Below are 15,456 nucleotides of genomic sequence, written 5' to 3' on the forward strand. Positions count from 1 at the left end.
TTTCCCTCTAAGTGAAATACAGAACTTGGACTTCATCTTTAAGACTCCACACGTGTTCGAGGTAGTCAAATAGGAGCGGAGCACGCAAGGTGGTGTGAGAACTCAGGTCTGGCAGATGCTTCTGCCTTCTGGCTCCTGACCTTGACCAAACGACTGCACCTTCTGAGCACCTCAAGGGTGTTACCTGTAAAACGGGGACAGAGTACTCACTCTCGGAGAGCTCCTGTGCAGGGGATTTTTTAAAAAACATCTGAGACTAGCACTCATCTGAGGCCAGGGAAAGGCCAGGCGTTCGCGAAAGGCCAAGGGTCTGAGCTCAGCTGTTGGGAGGAGGATGCGGCTGGACGTGAAGGAAAGGCCGAGCAGAACGCGGGACTCCTGGCTAGAGGAAGGGGCTCCCAAGGCATCTGGTGGAGATGGGCGGAACGCACCCTGCAACCATGGAGGCGGGGCCTGGTGCGGCCCGGAGGAGGCCCCGCCCCGGAGGCCCCGCCCCCAGCCCAGCGGGCAGGATTTGGCGAGAACCCACTTCAAAGGGTCCCAGGAAGCGCGTGCGGACTCAGAGGAAGCGGCGCAGCCTCTCATCCAGCAGCACTGGGAGTGGGGGCAGGGAGGGGCTTCCTCCCGCGCCGCCGGCCTCAATCGGGATCCCACATTTAAGACCCCAGATCCACCTCACACGGCCCCATGGGGGTGGGAGGAGGAGCCGCGCTTTGCAAGGCTTTCACTCAGTGAGGATCACCCCACAAACCTCACTTGAAGAATGAGCCTTCCACTCTGAGGCTGCAGTAGTGGGATACGGTTTGTTTGTTTTGAAAAAGATGGAGCTGTAGTGACCTGTGCATATGTGTGTACACCACTGTGTGTCCAGCGCCTTTGGGGCCAGCAAGATGGAGTAAGCTGTGCGCTGTCCCTCACGAACCGATTTGGTCTGAATGAAGTGACTTTTGAAGCTATAATCCCATCCAGCCTTGGAAGGCAGGGCAGGAGCGTTGCTGCAAATTCTTTTTTCTTTCTTTCTTTTTTTTTTTTTTTTTTTTGCGGAACTGAGGACTGAACTCAGGCCCTTGTGTTTGCCAGGCAAGTGCTTATTCTACTGAGCTGTCTCCCTGGCTCCTGCTGCAAATTCTTGGCCAGCATGGGCTACACAGTGAGTTCTAGGTCAGTCTAAGCTATAGAGCAAGACCCTGTGTCAGGGAAAAAAAAAAAGTGACATTTGATTTTAAGGGTAGCAATCGCTGAGATTTAATAATTCACTATGTGGCAGGCACTGATTGATCCCAGCAGCTGCCCTGGAGAGTGGATGCTGTCCACCACGCACCTGAGGTCACACAGGTGGCTGCCTAGCAGAATCCACCCACTGGTGCTTCCATCCACCCAGTCTGTCTATCCTGGTGCCCACTGGAGGGCAGGCACTCACTCTCTTACACTTCTAGATTCTTCAGGGCTCTCCAGAGGCAGGTCAGGAAGACTGAGGAGGAGCTAGCCAGATAGAAGGGGCATCCAGGGAGAGAGAGGGTGCAGCTCAGACAGCGGTGTCCAGGCATGAAAGTGCCTGTGTTCAAAAGGGAACAGGGGAGGGGCTCTGAGCAAGACACACTTCACCTTTAGTGCCGCCCGTCTTGACTAGTTGTGTAACTCAGTGCATGAGATCTCTTGCGCTCCACTTCCTTCATCTATAAAAGAGGGATGAGGGCTTTTCCTTCCAGGGTTGCTGGGAGGATTGAATGAGTTCACATGGACTAAGGGGCTTGGCATATAGCAGCCCTTCAAGACATGTGGATTAAAGCCAGGCATGGAATCAGCATTCTGGGAGGCTGAGGCAAGAGGGTCACAAATTCAAGCCCAGTGGTGGAGGAATTCAGTGAAAACCTGTCTCACTAGTGAAAAAGAGCTGGGGAGCTGGCTCAGTATGGAAAGCTATGGGTTCAATTCCCAGTAATATGGGAGTAGAGGAAGTGGAGTGAAGTGAATGGAGGATACTGATTCAGAATGGCATCATCAAATGTGAGTGGCTCCCAGCGACTCCTGTGTATAGGGCACTGTTCTAGCTGGGACCAGGAATGCAAGGAGGTGTCAGGTTCTTCTCCTGCCCTCTGGATAATTTATGGTCTGGGAAAGGCTTAGGAAACAAAAAAAGAGTTCAGGCAGCTAAGACCAGGGTCCCAATGGACACGTAGTGTGGGGCTCAGGGTGCTGATTCTGGGGGCTTCGTGACTGGGCTACAGAGTGTAGGTGTGGGGCTCTCTGCTTGGGGTGGCAGAAGTGCGATGCAGGAGAAGAGAGGTGTGGGTGAGACCGAGAGGGAGCCAGACCAGCAAGTGTGCTCCCCTGTGAACTGAGAACAGTGACAGTCCCCACCTGGTGCTGGGGGTGAGCCCTAAGGCGGTCTGTGTAGGTGAATGCTCAGAAGCGGGCCTGGCACCCAGTGAGCACTTCATAAAATCTGGCTACAGTAATCATTTCCAATATCTGGCTGCTGGCCAAAGGCAGTGCAGATCAAAGGCAGATAGGCGGAACGAAGGCTTCAACATTCCTGCTGGTTATCTACCTGTGCCCAGCCCACAGCCGAGTCCTAGCAAACATGGGCGCCCGGGTAGAGCGGCGAGGGAGACACACACGCACACACGCACGCACGCACACACACACACACACACACACTCAGGTTCTACCTGCCTGCACCGGAAGCTTTGCCTGTTACAGTGGCACTTAGGCCCTCCGGGCTCTTTGGGGCCTTTATGGGGTAATTTTATCTCCATTAGAGCTGATTATGTCACAATAAATACCACCTTTCGGTGCTGCTTTATAAGACTTACTGGTGAACTTCCCTCCTCGGGATGCAGCCACCCAAAGCCTGAGACTCCGCTCAGGTGGAAGAGTGGCAGGGTGTGCCACGAGGTAGGTGACGAAAGGCCGCTGAGCTCTCCTACCCCACCACCTCCTGCCACCTCACACCCCGTCCAGCCCCCCAGGCAGCTCTGCACTCAGCCTTGGGCGCACAAGCCATAGCCATCAGGTGGCCTGCACCCCTCGTATATGTGTGTGGGCTCACCCTTGGGGACTCTGCATGAAAACCCACACATGTCACAGAATGGACCAACTGGGACCGCACATGGAGACTTACATGCCACACAACTTGCCAACACCTTTGTTCGCTCGTTTAGCAAAGGTTTGAGCCTGAATACCTACTGTGGATTAAGCCCTGGTTTCTACAGACAAATCCAGCATACGCTGCCTGCAAAGCGCATGTGACACACGTCCCCAGGCAGGATCTCTCAAACAACTCACACACCGCAGCGTCCCCAGCCCTGTGCAGAACGTTTATGGATGCCACATATAACACACATGCACGGATCCGTCTCCACACATGCTCACATGCCTGTCCACAGAGCCCTGGGCATACCATGTGCCCCGCCCTCACCAGATGTGACTTCCTCCTGCGGAACTGCATGTAACGCTAATAACAGCTGAGATTTAACTGGTGCTTTCTGTCGTCCTGGCATATGTGGTTACATGCATGACCTTATTTGATCTTCACAGTAACTCTCCCCAGTAGGTTTTTAGTCTGCCCGATGAGCAAACTGAGGAAAGGAAAAGTGAACAACTGGCTTATTGAAAAACTCCCTGGCTGACTCTACAGCCTGCGTTCTGACCCGCTGTGGTATACTCACACCCACATTCACATGCACACCCACCTCCAAACACATTTTATACACACAGAAACCCTCTCACAAGCACGTACACACACCCACGCTGGTGTCCATACACATACACACACACACACCAATACTTTCATCTACCTGCAAGTGTACTCCCAGACTCTCACAAACACACAGCCTCAGAAGACCAACTGCCCCCTCCCAACAACCTGATCAAAGGCTTTAATTAACCCCAACACCTGTAATTAACCCCCCCCCCCAAGGGGAAATGTCTGGACCCGCTTTTCAGGGCCAGGCACTGAGCCAGGATGTCCACTGTGGCAGAGAGGGCCTGGGTGCCTGAGGAGCCCAGCATGGCTGGATGAGAAGTCCAGGGCAGCCAGTCGAGGGAAGGACCGGGTCAGAGAGAAGGAGGTGGGCAGAAGGAGGCCCCAGAAACCAAGCTGGCTACAGCTGTTCCTTCCACATTGGCCAAATGGTTATTGGGCAACAGACAGCAGTGGGTGGCCAGGCAGGTGGCTGACAGGACATTTCCCGTTTGTTTCGCTAACACCAGCCGCTTCCGTCACAGGGAGCGATGACTTCACTTCTGAGGAACCTTGGGGGAGAGGCACCTTTTGAGGGACAGTGGGAATTGGGTGTCCTCCAATGTTAAGGTTCATCCGCTTACTCTGCCGTGCCAGGGCTGGGGTGTGGGCACTTGCCCTTCCCTGGTATGGGGCAGTGGACAGAGCAGAGACTGCCGGAATTCAAATCCTGCCTGAACAGCCTTTGGGCATGTGGTATAAACTGGTGGAGCTTCCAGTACAGATTTCCTCTTCTGTAAAGTGGGGAAGGCGCCTGCCTCCCAGATGAGAATTAAATGAGGTAGCCATGCTCCATTCCTTCCTGGAGGTGGCTGCTTTTAGATCGCAGTTGGCTTAGAGGCTTCTGAACAGAGACCTTTTCCTTGACCTTGGAGGGTTTGGTGGGCTTGGTGCACCCATTAGAAATCCCAGGATGGGGAGGAGATCCTGTTTATTTCAGGGCTTCTCTCCCAGGCTTGCTGCTAAGGGGGCACCTGGGTCTGGGACCTCCAACCCATTTCTGCCAGGCTTGAGGCCAACATGGAGTTCAGTCTCCCAGGCAAAGGGCTAAACACGACCCTTCCACATTTGGGCTGAGGATTCCCGGGCATCACAGCTTGGAGGCACTGGCACTTTAAGACGTGCAAACTCGAAGAGGGTCTGGGGGTCGTGGACGGGTCCAGAGGGTCCCTCGGTCCTCCCCAAATCCCTCCGGATTTCCCCTCCCTCCCTTCGCCCGTCCCCTTTAAAGACATTCCTGAAGGCGTGGCTTGGGTGACGTCAGCGCGGGGCATGAATGAACAGGAGCGGGTTCTCACCCAACTTCCATTAAGGACTCTGGGCAGGAGGGACAGAAGTTGCGCGCGGGCGCGCGGGCGGGCGGGAGAGGGGCACAGAGGCCGGCGAGACACCTGGGAGCCAGCGGAGAGCGAAGATCGCAGCATGGAGAGCCGGGCGGCCCGCGCCTGCCTGGCCCTGCTGTGGGGCTGCGCGTTGGTGGCGGCCGCGGTGGCCCAGGGCAAGGAAGGTGAGTGCGTGAGCGGCTGCTGGACCCTGCAAGACTGGGACCCCGGGACTCCACGCCTCCGGGAGCCGGGCGCGCCGCGTTGAGTGCAGCTTTGGAAACCGACTTGGGTGCCGCTCGGTGTGGACACACAGGGGTCACGGGCGCGAGCGGGCGGCTGTGGCTACGAGCCTGGGACAAGCCGGGATCCCAGGGCCCACGGGACGGAGCGGTTCGGCCCCGGTGCACAGGCTCGGAGGCCTCAGCCATGGGGAGGGCTTCAGGAACGCGTCTGGGCGAGGGGCGCGGTGTCCCTTGGAGAAGGGGGCTGCCTAGGAGGGTCTGTGTGGCCAGCTTCTTCCTGGACTGAGTTCGTTTCACTCACTTTCCCCGATTTAGCGGAGAATGCATTTCTGCGGAGGCCCTGCTGGGGGGGGGGGGCTCCTCATAAAGCGGGGAGTCTCCAGCCGAAGCTCTCGCCGCCTGGGGTTTTTGACCCCCCCTTTTGCTTTCAGTCTTGGGGGTGAGCACGGGAGAGGATGGAATCAATCCTTGCCACGCGCGCCTTTCCCTCCTTCCCCAGCTGCCCTCCGGGACTCCTGCCCAAGGCAGGGGCCGCGAGCGAGGACAGGAAGTCCCAAAGTTAAGCTTTCTGAGCCAGGGGTGACTCAGAACGAGGAAATGCGGCAGGTGGGGGCGCGGTCCAGAGAGGTGTGGAGCCGGCACCCGAGGGCCACCAAGGAGCCAGGGCACCTGGGGGTGCGGGACTGAATCACCCACCCCGCCCCGGCGTTCCTGGAGCCTCGCTGGATGAAGAGCCGATGGCAGAGCCGTGTGCGGATGGGGGCGTTGTCCCTGGGCCAGCGCCTCTTAGGGGATGGGGGCCCCTGTCATCGGAGCGGGGTGGACCTTCCCCACCGCCCATCTGCAGGCTTCAGGTTCCCCAAGAGAAAAGTTGTTCTTGCTGGTGGCCTGGGCTGCGTGTTGCTCTCCCAGGCTCCGCCAGGGGGAAGTGGAAGAGGCTCTGAGCCGGCAGGAGCTTCCCGGAGTCCTGACTTCTTTTGGTGCCTCTAGCCTGAGTTTGAAGGTTTTCTATGAGGTTAGTGAGCGAGTTGGAGGTTGAGAGACTCCGGCAGCAGAGGAGTTGCCTGGCAGGGATTTCTGCAAGGTCCCCCCTCACCACCACCTTTTGGTCCTCCCCCTTCCTGGGGGACTGTGGTTGGAGAGAAGGGAAGAGACAGCTGGAATCACTACAGGCCTTTCTCCGGGGCTGCCGGGGGTGGGGTGGGGTGGGGGTGTTTGAGGGAACTAGGCGGCTGCTTTGCTGCAGGGCCCCAGCCCCCAGGCCCGAGGCCCCAGCTGGGAGCTGCCTTGTCCCTTGCCTATAGCAGAGCTGAGCAACAACGATCCCGGACTCTGTGACTGGCTTAACCACCCACTCCCTCCATGGGGTGGAGGAAAGAAGAGGTGCGTGTTGTACTGGGCCAGGGACTCTTCACTTAGGCTTCAAGAGCTCCTCCCCCCCCCCGGGGGGGGGCTCCCCAGGATTCTGCACCTATGTGGAGATGCAGTCTGGGCTCATCTGGCCCCTGCTGGTTTCAGTTCTCTGGGATTCAGGCTGGGGGTGGTGGGGGGCACAAAGGGGAAGACACACATGCCCTCTTCACCCCTGACCCTGGCTGCTCTTACTTCTCTTTCTTGCCCCTACTCTTGTGTCTGGAAACCCATGGAGCTGATCAGTTCTTCTTACCATTTGCCCTCCTTTTACAAATGGGGAAACTGAGGGAGGCTTGACCCTTGTCAGCCAGGGCCTTCTGCATGAAGCGTGAAACCAGAGCACCTGGCTTCTTGGGCTGTGGCAGTCAAGGGTCCCTGACCTTGGGGTTGACTTCCTGGTGGCTTTTGCTGGAAAGCAATGTAGCCAGGCCTAGGATGGAGCTCTTGGCCAGAAGGGGGCTGAGGAAGGGTCAGGCCTGATTGATTCTATAAGGATCAGGTCTGCTGTCTGGCTTCCCTGCTTTCCTTCTGTGTCCCCTGCCTCCCCCTTTCTCAAGTGTGAGCTGGTCTTGGGTGAAGAGGGGTGAGAGCAGGGAGGTGGTTATGGGGGGCAGGGGCTTGTGCTGCGTTTGTGGAAAACATTCTGAAGCAGTGTCACCACCTCCCAAGGGTGACATGGAAGTGGGACTGCAGGCAGAGGAAGGTTTCTCCTGACAGGAGAAGGCAGAGGCCTGCCTTCTCTGGGAAGCCACTGGGGGACTGAGGGGCTACAGGGCTCCCCTCCTCTCCAGGAAAGCTGGTGCCATTGGGCTTGGAGGAGCCCCATGCTCCAGAGGCTCCAGCCAGGGCAGAGGGACTGGGCTGAGCCCCCTGTTCCTGCTGGTTGATTCTAGGGAATTTCCCAGGGTGGGGGCTGTGGCTGGAAGCCCCTGGGGAGGCTCCTTCCTGTGTGAGGCTTCTTTCTTCTCAGATGGAGCCCTGTGATACCTCTGAGCCGCCCTGGCTACAGGGTGGAGGGACCTGCTGTGCCAGGCTAACCCTTCAGAGCCCGGAAGCCGGGAGGGACTCGGGCTGCAGCCTCCTGCTGTGTGTGTGTGTGTTTGCATGTGCTTGTGTGTGTTATGAGGAGTACACACTTACTGTTGTCCTCTTCCCAGCCAGCTGGAGTCAGGAACCCCTGGATTCCTTCCCATGTGGCTGGAACATTCCACTTGCTAGTGGGGTCACAGGGTTTTGTAAACTGTGGCCCTGGGCAAGTCTGAACAAATCCCTGCCCCTACCACCACCACCCCACCCCCGCCCCAGCCACTCTGCCCTGTCCCCACAGCCCAGGTGTGGGGCCTGGTGCCACATCAGATCGATTCTTCTTTCCTGTCTGGCTGTGGACCCTTCCTAGAGAGGTTTGGCTGCCCAAGGTCAGCAGCCAGGGTGGTAGCCTCACACCAAGCACTTATGTGGAAGCAGGCTGTTTATCCTCAGGACAGGGCTTTTCATTTTATTATTTTTAATTGGTGCCAGGGGTTGAATCCAGGGCAGCACACATGTTAAGCACACACTATATTGTTGAGCTGCATATTCCCAGCTCTAGAAAGCATTTTTTTTTTAAATGTACTTGGTATAGGGTCTCACTATGCAACTCAGACTCAGTGATCCTCCTGTTTTTAGCCTCCCCAGTGCTGGGATTACAGGTGTGCACCATCATGTCCGGACTCTGTGGCTACCTCAGCATGCCCATGGGTGGGGCCGGCGCAGCATGTGGTGCTGGGGATGGAACCCTGGTCCCTGCACTTGCCTAAGCAGGTGCTTAGTCCACTAAGCTATCTTGCCAGCCCTGAAAGCATCTTTTTTTAAAGTACTAGGGATCAAGCCCAGGGGAGGTCTACTACTAAGCTATATCTCCAGCCCTTTTATGAATTTTTTTATTCTGAGACAAGGACTTGCTATGTTGTCCAGCAGGGACTCTAACTTGGTAACTGTCCTGCCTCAGCCTCCTGCAGTGCTGGACTCAGGGGTGTACACTACAGTTCCTGACATAGAGAGGTTTTTGTAAGACTACCTACCCTAAGGGTCTCTGATCCCTCATCCTGCATTCTATTTCCAAACCAGTTGCCCCTGTCCCCAGCCTGCCTCTGTTGCCCTGTCTCCTTGGTGCTGGCCTGGGGGAGACAGCCTCTTGCGGCTGGATCCTCAGACTCCAGAGCCATGAAGAGGACTGCTTGGCCTCATCCCGTCCATCCTACGGCTTTACCTTCTGCACACTGGATAGATTTGGAATAAGGATTTTTTTTGTTGCTGTTGCTCCGAATGCCTTCAGGGCAGGTTTGGCTGGCTTGAGTTGTGGGGATCGAACCACAGCAGCCTGAGCCTGACTACTTTGTTGAAGCAGCCACTTAAAGAACTGAGCTAAGGGGCAGGCCCCCACACTGGATAGATTTGGGCTGGTTGTACTTTAGGTTCTGTGACTCATAGGTTCGAAGACTCAGTTTTCCCAATGTCCTTGCCCTCCATGGAGGTGGCACTTAGTGACTCCCTACCTGGGCATTACTTGGACATGGGGAAAGGACAGTGTTTCAGGCTTGGCTGCAGCTGCTGAGCCTGCCAGAGAAGCCAGGGTAGACCCATGGGTGGCACCTGGCAAGCCCAGCTAGGGAAGCCCCTGGCATTGGCTCCCCTGCCTGGCTCCAGATGCCTCTTGGGAGATTGCATGGTCCTGCACCTGGTCCCTTTGGGCCAGGAAAGTCCCCTATAAAAGTTTTCATTTCTGGTCCCCCAGGCACTCCTGGCTGGGGCAGCGGGACCAACTTTTTCAGGAAGGGGACCTTGCCCGCTGTGCATACTTTTGGATTCAGCCTTTACCCACCTGCGCTGTGGCTTTGTGGCAGGAAAATGGGTTCCAGGCACCCCTCCAACCGTTCCCATCTGTTAGCAGTGCTCTGCTCTGAGCACCATGGGACACACGTACACAAATGTGTGCATGTGTATGGCTGCCTGCCACGGGTGGGGTGGGGTGGACAGTTTTATGCTGTGGGATGTGGCAGAAGTAGGCACCGGTGTTCCCAACCTAATGTCCCCAAAGCCCATGTGTATATGTACGTGTGTGTGAAGTGCCGTGAAGGCCCTTATCCAAGGAGGCAGCCAGGGTGGTGGGGTGTCACTTAATGCCCTGCTGCCCTGGCTCTCTGCCCAGCTGTTCTTCTCCCTTTGGGTGAGTCCCTGTCCTGCTCTGCCCAGTTGGGGACTGAAAAAGGGGTGATGTGGCCTGGGAGACAGGAAGCCTGATCCTGATTCCAGCCTGCTGTGCAGCTACGCAGTCCTATTCTTTCTCAATCAGGGCTTCGGGTGGCGGTTGGAGGGCTGTCACCTTTCCCTCATGGTCTTTGCCACACTCACTGTCTCCTCCTGTTTCTCCTGCAGTTGTCCTGTTGGACCTTGCGGAAGCCAAAGGGGAACTCGGCTGGCTCACATCTCCCTACGGCAAAGGGGTAAGGAGGACTTGGGGGCTGGGATGGGGTACAGGGTGGGACCCAGGGAGGTGGGGCCTGGCTCAGACCCCAGGTCACGTCCTGCTTGAGAAGCCTGAGGCTGGGGATCCCAGGGCTGGAGCGGGGTGCTAGGCATAGATAAAAAGCAGTGATTTAAGCTTCCTAACATGCCAGGGGCCAGGTTCCTTCCTGTTCCGTCCGGACCTGTCTTCCTGCCCCCCAGCTATTTCTTCCCCTTCCTGCCAGGGCTGGAAGCTTGGCAGGCTCCTTCCTGCCATGGTGCTCAGCTGTGACCAGAGGCTGGGGTCCCCTCCCCTGGCCTTGAAGGCAGCTACTATGTGAGCTTAAAAAAGATATTACTGCCATCCCTGCCTCAGTTTCTCCCACTGTACAACGGCTTCTTACTGTGTTCATCCTGTGACTCTGAGCCAGGGAAAGGGGCATCTCCAAACTGTTCTTTGGGACAGTGGTCAGATCTGCGTGACTTTAGCACATGGCTCTGGTCATAGCTCCATGGCCTGGGGTGCAGCTCTGAGCAGATTTATTTTAGATCCTGTAGCTTTCTGCTGCAAGGCATGTCATCTCTTCCAACCCAGTCATTATCCAAAGTGGGAAACTGAGCCGAAGGGTGTGCAAGCCTCGGCCAGTGCCGTCCTGTCCTGTGGAGGTCTGGCCTCCTGCCCTCCTGTCCCCTCTGCCATCCTTTATTCTTTCCCTCACCCATTCAGTCATTCAACCAAAACTGCAAGCACCTGCTCTGTGCCAGGTGGGGTCTGTGGGTGCCCAAGAGCTCAGAATCCACCACGGGAGCCAGGGTCAGCAGCACTTTGTGCCAGGTGCCGTGATCAAGAGGACATGGAGAGAGACTATGGGGGGCAGTGGGGTGCATGGCCCAGCCTGGGAAACCTTCCCCGACAAGGAGGAGGCTGACCTGTGCTCTGAGGAGGGAGAGATGTGTGTAGAGGGTTCCAAAGCCAAAATTTATATATTTATTTATTTTGTATTTTAGGGAAAGGTCTACAGGGTATTCAGGGTCTCACTACGAGATCAGACTCATAGTGATCTACCTGTTTACAACCTCCCAAGAGCAGGGATTACAGGCACATACCACCAGGCCCAGTCTCAATTGCCATCTCAGTGTGCCCCAGGACCGACAGGGCAAGCCCAGAACCCAGCCCCTGCATGCCAAGCAGTTGCTTTATCAGCTGAGCTATTTGGGGGGGCCCCAAAGCCAAAATATAAATGATGGCGAGCCTGTCATTGTTTTGACTTAACCCCTTCCCACCACTCACCTGTGTGGACATGGGGCGTACAGTGACAAAGCATGACACTAGCTTTGCAGTGCCAACTGCTTGTGTGACTGTCCCCTTATGCCAAGCAAGCTCTGTGCTTGACATTCTGTAGACCTTGTGAAATTTATCCTCATAGCAGTCGTGGAAGGCAGGGGCTCTTGGGGTGAGACTGAGGTTTAGACTGCTTGTGTGGCCTGCTAGAGGTCACACAGAGTCCCAGGCTCCAACACAGGCCAGAAAGACCAAGGCTCAGGGCTTGGCACGACTGCTGTGATTGTACCCCTCCACCTCAGTTTCCCTCCCTGTCCTGTGTGAAGAATAACAACTGTGAAAACTCCGGGGCCTCCGTATCCCCCAGGTACTGCCCTATACTAACCTCTCAACCCTGCACAGTGGGATTTGGCGCAGAACATCATGAATGACATGCCCATCTACATGTACACGGTGTGCAACGTGGTGACAGGTGACCAGGACAACTGGCTGCGTACGAACTGGGTGTACCGCGGCGAGGCCGAGCGCATCTTCATCGAACTCAAGTTCACTGTGAGGGATTGCAACAGCTTCCCTGGCGGTGCCAGTTCCTGCAAAGAGACCTTCAACCTCTACTACTTCGAGTCGGACATGGACTACGGCACCAACTTCCAGAAGCGCCATTTCACCAAGATTGACACCATCGCGCCTGACGAGATCACCCTCACCAGTGACTTTGAGGCCCGCCACGTGAAGCTGAACGTGGAGGAACGCACCGTGGGCCCGCTCACGCGCAAGGGCTTCTACCTGGCCTTCCAGGACATTGGTGCCTGCGTGGCGCTGCTCTCTGTCCGAGTCTACTATAAGAAGTGCCCGGAGCTGGTGCAGGGGCTGGCCCGCTTCCCCGAGACCATCGCGGGCTCTGACGCACCGTCCCTGGCCACAGTGGCTGGCACCTGCGTGGAGCACGCCATGGTGCTCCCCGGGGGAGAAGAGCCCCGCATGCACTGTGCAGTGGACGGCGAGTGGCTGGTGCCCATCGGGCAGTGCCTGTGCAAAGAGGGCTACGAGAAGGTGGAGGACACCTGCCAAGGTGAGTGCTGGTTCTGCTGGGTGGGAGGGCGTAGTCCCGGGGTTCAGGGCCAGCTTGCATTCTCTCAGTCACTAAGAATGAATGGGGGGCCGGGGAGATGGCTCAGTAGAATAAGCGCTTGCCTGGCAAGCGCAAGGGCCTGAGTTCAATCCCCGGTTCTGCCAAAAAAAAAAAAGAATGAATGTGTCAGAAACAGTTTAGTATGGAGCCGGTGAGCCAAGATTCTAGGAGAAAAAAATGCTTGTGTTTAAATCTCGCTCTGCCTTGCACCGTGTGACTCTCAGCCGCTTCCTTAACCTCTCTGTGTTTGGGTTTCATCCTCTGTAAAGTGGAGGTGATCATAGTATCTGTCTTGGAGGGAGGTTATGGTAATGAAATGACTTAATACTCATAAAGAGCTTAGATCAGTGCCTGACACATGCATACTTTAAGTGTAGGTGTGAATTTTGATTCAGTCGTGAGTAGTTCCTGTGTATCTCTACTCAGCGCCAACAGAGTCTAGTTCCATTTCTGTTGTTAACGCGTCCTGTGATCTTCGGGAAGTCACTGAGCCTCTCTGGGCCTCAGATTCCTTTTCGATAAACAAGGGTGATTGAATCCGATCCAGGATTTGCACATGAGAAGCCACAGGAGAGTCCCCAGGAAGCCTTTGAAACAGGCCCGCATTTGAGGGGGTGTTGGGAAGGGGTGCAGGCGCTGTCCTTCCTGCCTGATCTTCCCTGAGGCCACAGACCTGGATTCTCCATTGGAGCTTTTATTGGTGGCAAACTAAGCCTCGAAAAGGGGCCAATGAAGTCAGACTCTCTGGGAATGCAGCCTGGGCACCAGTGAGCTCACACGGAGGAGGCTGGGGCTTGGCGCAGCCGGGGCCTGTGACAGCGGAAATCTACAACGCCAGCGGATGACTCCTCTGGAGAGGGCTTGGGGCAGGGCACATGAGGAATGCAGGCTGACCTTCGGAAGGCCAGCTCGTCCCCTCGCTGGGCGCTTGTTGCAGAGATAAACGGGCCGTTGAGAAACCGGGGACTTGGTCCTGCAGGTGCACACACCTGCTGGGTGGGTGACCTTGGGTAAATCCTCCTGTCTCTGGGCCTGCTGCCCTGTGAGTAAAAGGAAGGGAGTTCAGTGTCACCTACAGACATCATGCTTGTGTTTTATCTGTCTTTCTGGCACCCCAGGAAGAGGGCTGAATGTTGGAGCACCCCAGTTAGAGCTGGGGTGGAAACACCTGGGAGAGATGTTCTCAGAGGCCCTTTCTGGCCCCTCCCAGCTCCTCACGGCTGAGTGAGGCCCCTTCCCTGGACCACCTCTGCTTAGGTGACCTCAGATGAATACTCCCAGCTTCAGACAATGACCTGCCATGGGGGGGGGGCACCCGCTGGGCGAGCAGGCTCCTCCCACATGACATCCTCGAACAAGAATGCTGGGGTGGGAGTTAGGGGCAGCTGAAAACTTTCCACAGCCTGGAAAGTCAGGCCCTACAGAGATAAGAAGGGGGGGTCTCCAGGCAGTGGGGAGCCTCCCCTCCTCTGGAGGTGGGGGTCTGGGTCCTGGTGGGCTTTGTTTACAAAAACTGAGCAGACCTCACTTGGGAGGACCAGTTCTGAGAGAAGAGGCTCTGACCGAGCTGCTAGACCCCTCCATTGTCAGGCACTTGTTGCTTGGTTGTCAAAATGCTTTTCCGTGTGCCTGGAGGTTGTCACTCTCCCCAGAAGCTCCCTCTGAACCTGCCTCTGCATAGATGAAGACTTTTCTTCTGCTTTGGCCCACACTCTGCCCCGTCATTCTGGAAGGCATGGGCTGTTGTTGGTGCCTTTGAACAGCCAAGGAAACTGAGGCACACAGAGACAAAAAGACTCACCTGGAGCTCCATGGCTAGGGAGGGGATGATAGTGGGATTTGAGGCCAGATAGCAGGGGCTGGGCTGTGGGACAGAAGAGGAAACAGGGTGGGAAATGGCAAGTTCCTTTGGAATCCCTGACTCAGGTTCTGGCTCTGAGCCTGGTGCTCTGGGCAGCCCCACGACGGCAGGTCATGGGATAGGGGGTCACGGGATGGGGGGTCATGGTACAGGGACCTGAGGCTCTGAGAGAGGAAGGGGTGGCTACAAGGCCTCTGATGGCCTCCCTGCCTGCCCTCACTAAATCATCAGCTGGATTCCCCCACTGGGGCTTCCCTGGTCTGCTGCCCTGAGCCCTCCAAGCCCACATCTGTTTGTCTCCCCTTGGGGTGCTCCCCACAGGGAACCCAGGGGTGCTCAGGAAAGGGTTAAGTGGCATCCAGGTGCTCCCCGTCCACAGGTGGGCACACTGCCCAGCAGCTCCCCTGAGCTATGTCAGGAATGAGCCCACTCCCCCCCACCCCGGGCCCTGCCCAGGGGACAGTGGAATCGGTCAGGCTGACCGCTGTCCCCTGGGGCTTCTTTGTCTCCACTTCCTGTGCTGGCATTGGCGGCTGAGCCCTGACGGTACCTCAGCCTAGGGAGGCCACAGCCAGGTAAGCAGGTGGCCTGCGGCCTTGGACTGAGCCACGTCCCAGCAGCTGGGAGCCAGCCCCTTGGGGATGTCCCCTGCGTCTCTGGTTTCTCTCCCCAGTTCTTAGGGACACACTAGTCCAACTGCCATTCTAAACATTCACAAACAAGATTTCCTTCAAGTCTCCAAAGTAGTCTAGAGGGCAGGACTTTTCCTCACCTCACAGATGAAGAAACTGAGGTCCAGACAGGACATTAGTAACCAAAAGAACTTGGGCTTGGTACAAGGAGGGTACCACACTGTCCCCAGTCATCCCTGGGGTGGGTCCTTTTACCCCAAGCATTGTGACTTTGGGAGGCTCCTTCGAGGACCCCGTCTCCCCATCTGTACAATGAATCGTTGGGTTGGACTAGTGCCCCT

At 56.5% G+C, this 15,456-nt stretch overlaps 1 protein-coding gene across 2 annotated transcripts in view; it reads left to right on the forward strand.

Moving 5' to 3' along the window:
* Positions 1 to 5,001: 5,001 nt before the first annotated feature.
* Positions 5,002 to 15,456, forward strand: part of Epha2 (EPH receptor A2) — a 32,418-nt gene continuing 21,963 nt past the window's right edge. Inside the window, exons 1-3 of one of the 2 annotated variants that reach the window (XM_023722518.1) lie at positions 5,002 to 5,252; positions 10,140 to 10,207; positions 11,893 to 12,562. In XM_023722518.1, coding sequence (XP_023578286.1) covers positions 5,018 to 5,252; positions 10,140 to 10,207; positions 11,893 to 12,562 — 973 coding nt within the window. In that variant the 5' untranslated portion in view covers positions 5,002 to 5,017. The remainder of the gene's footprint in view (positions 5,253 to 10,139; positions 10,208 to 11,892; positions 12,563 to 15,456) is intronic. The other variant, XM_004637696.3, reaches the window with a different exon arrangement.

The sequence above is a fragment of the Octodon degus genome, unplaced genomic scaffold (genome assembly GCF_000260255.1).
Source record: "Octodon degus isolate 3935 unplaced genomic scaffold, OctDeg1.0 scaffold00092, whole genome shotgun sequence".
Taxonomy (NCBI): domain Eukaryota; kingdom Metazoa; phylum Chordata; class Mammalia; order Rodentia; family Octodontidae; genus Octodon; species Octodon degus.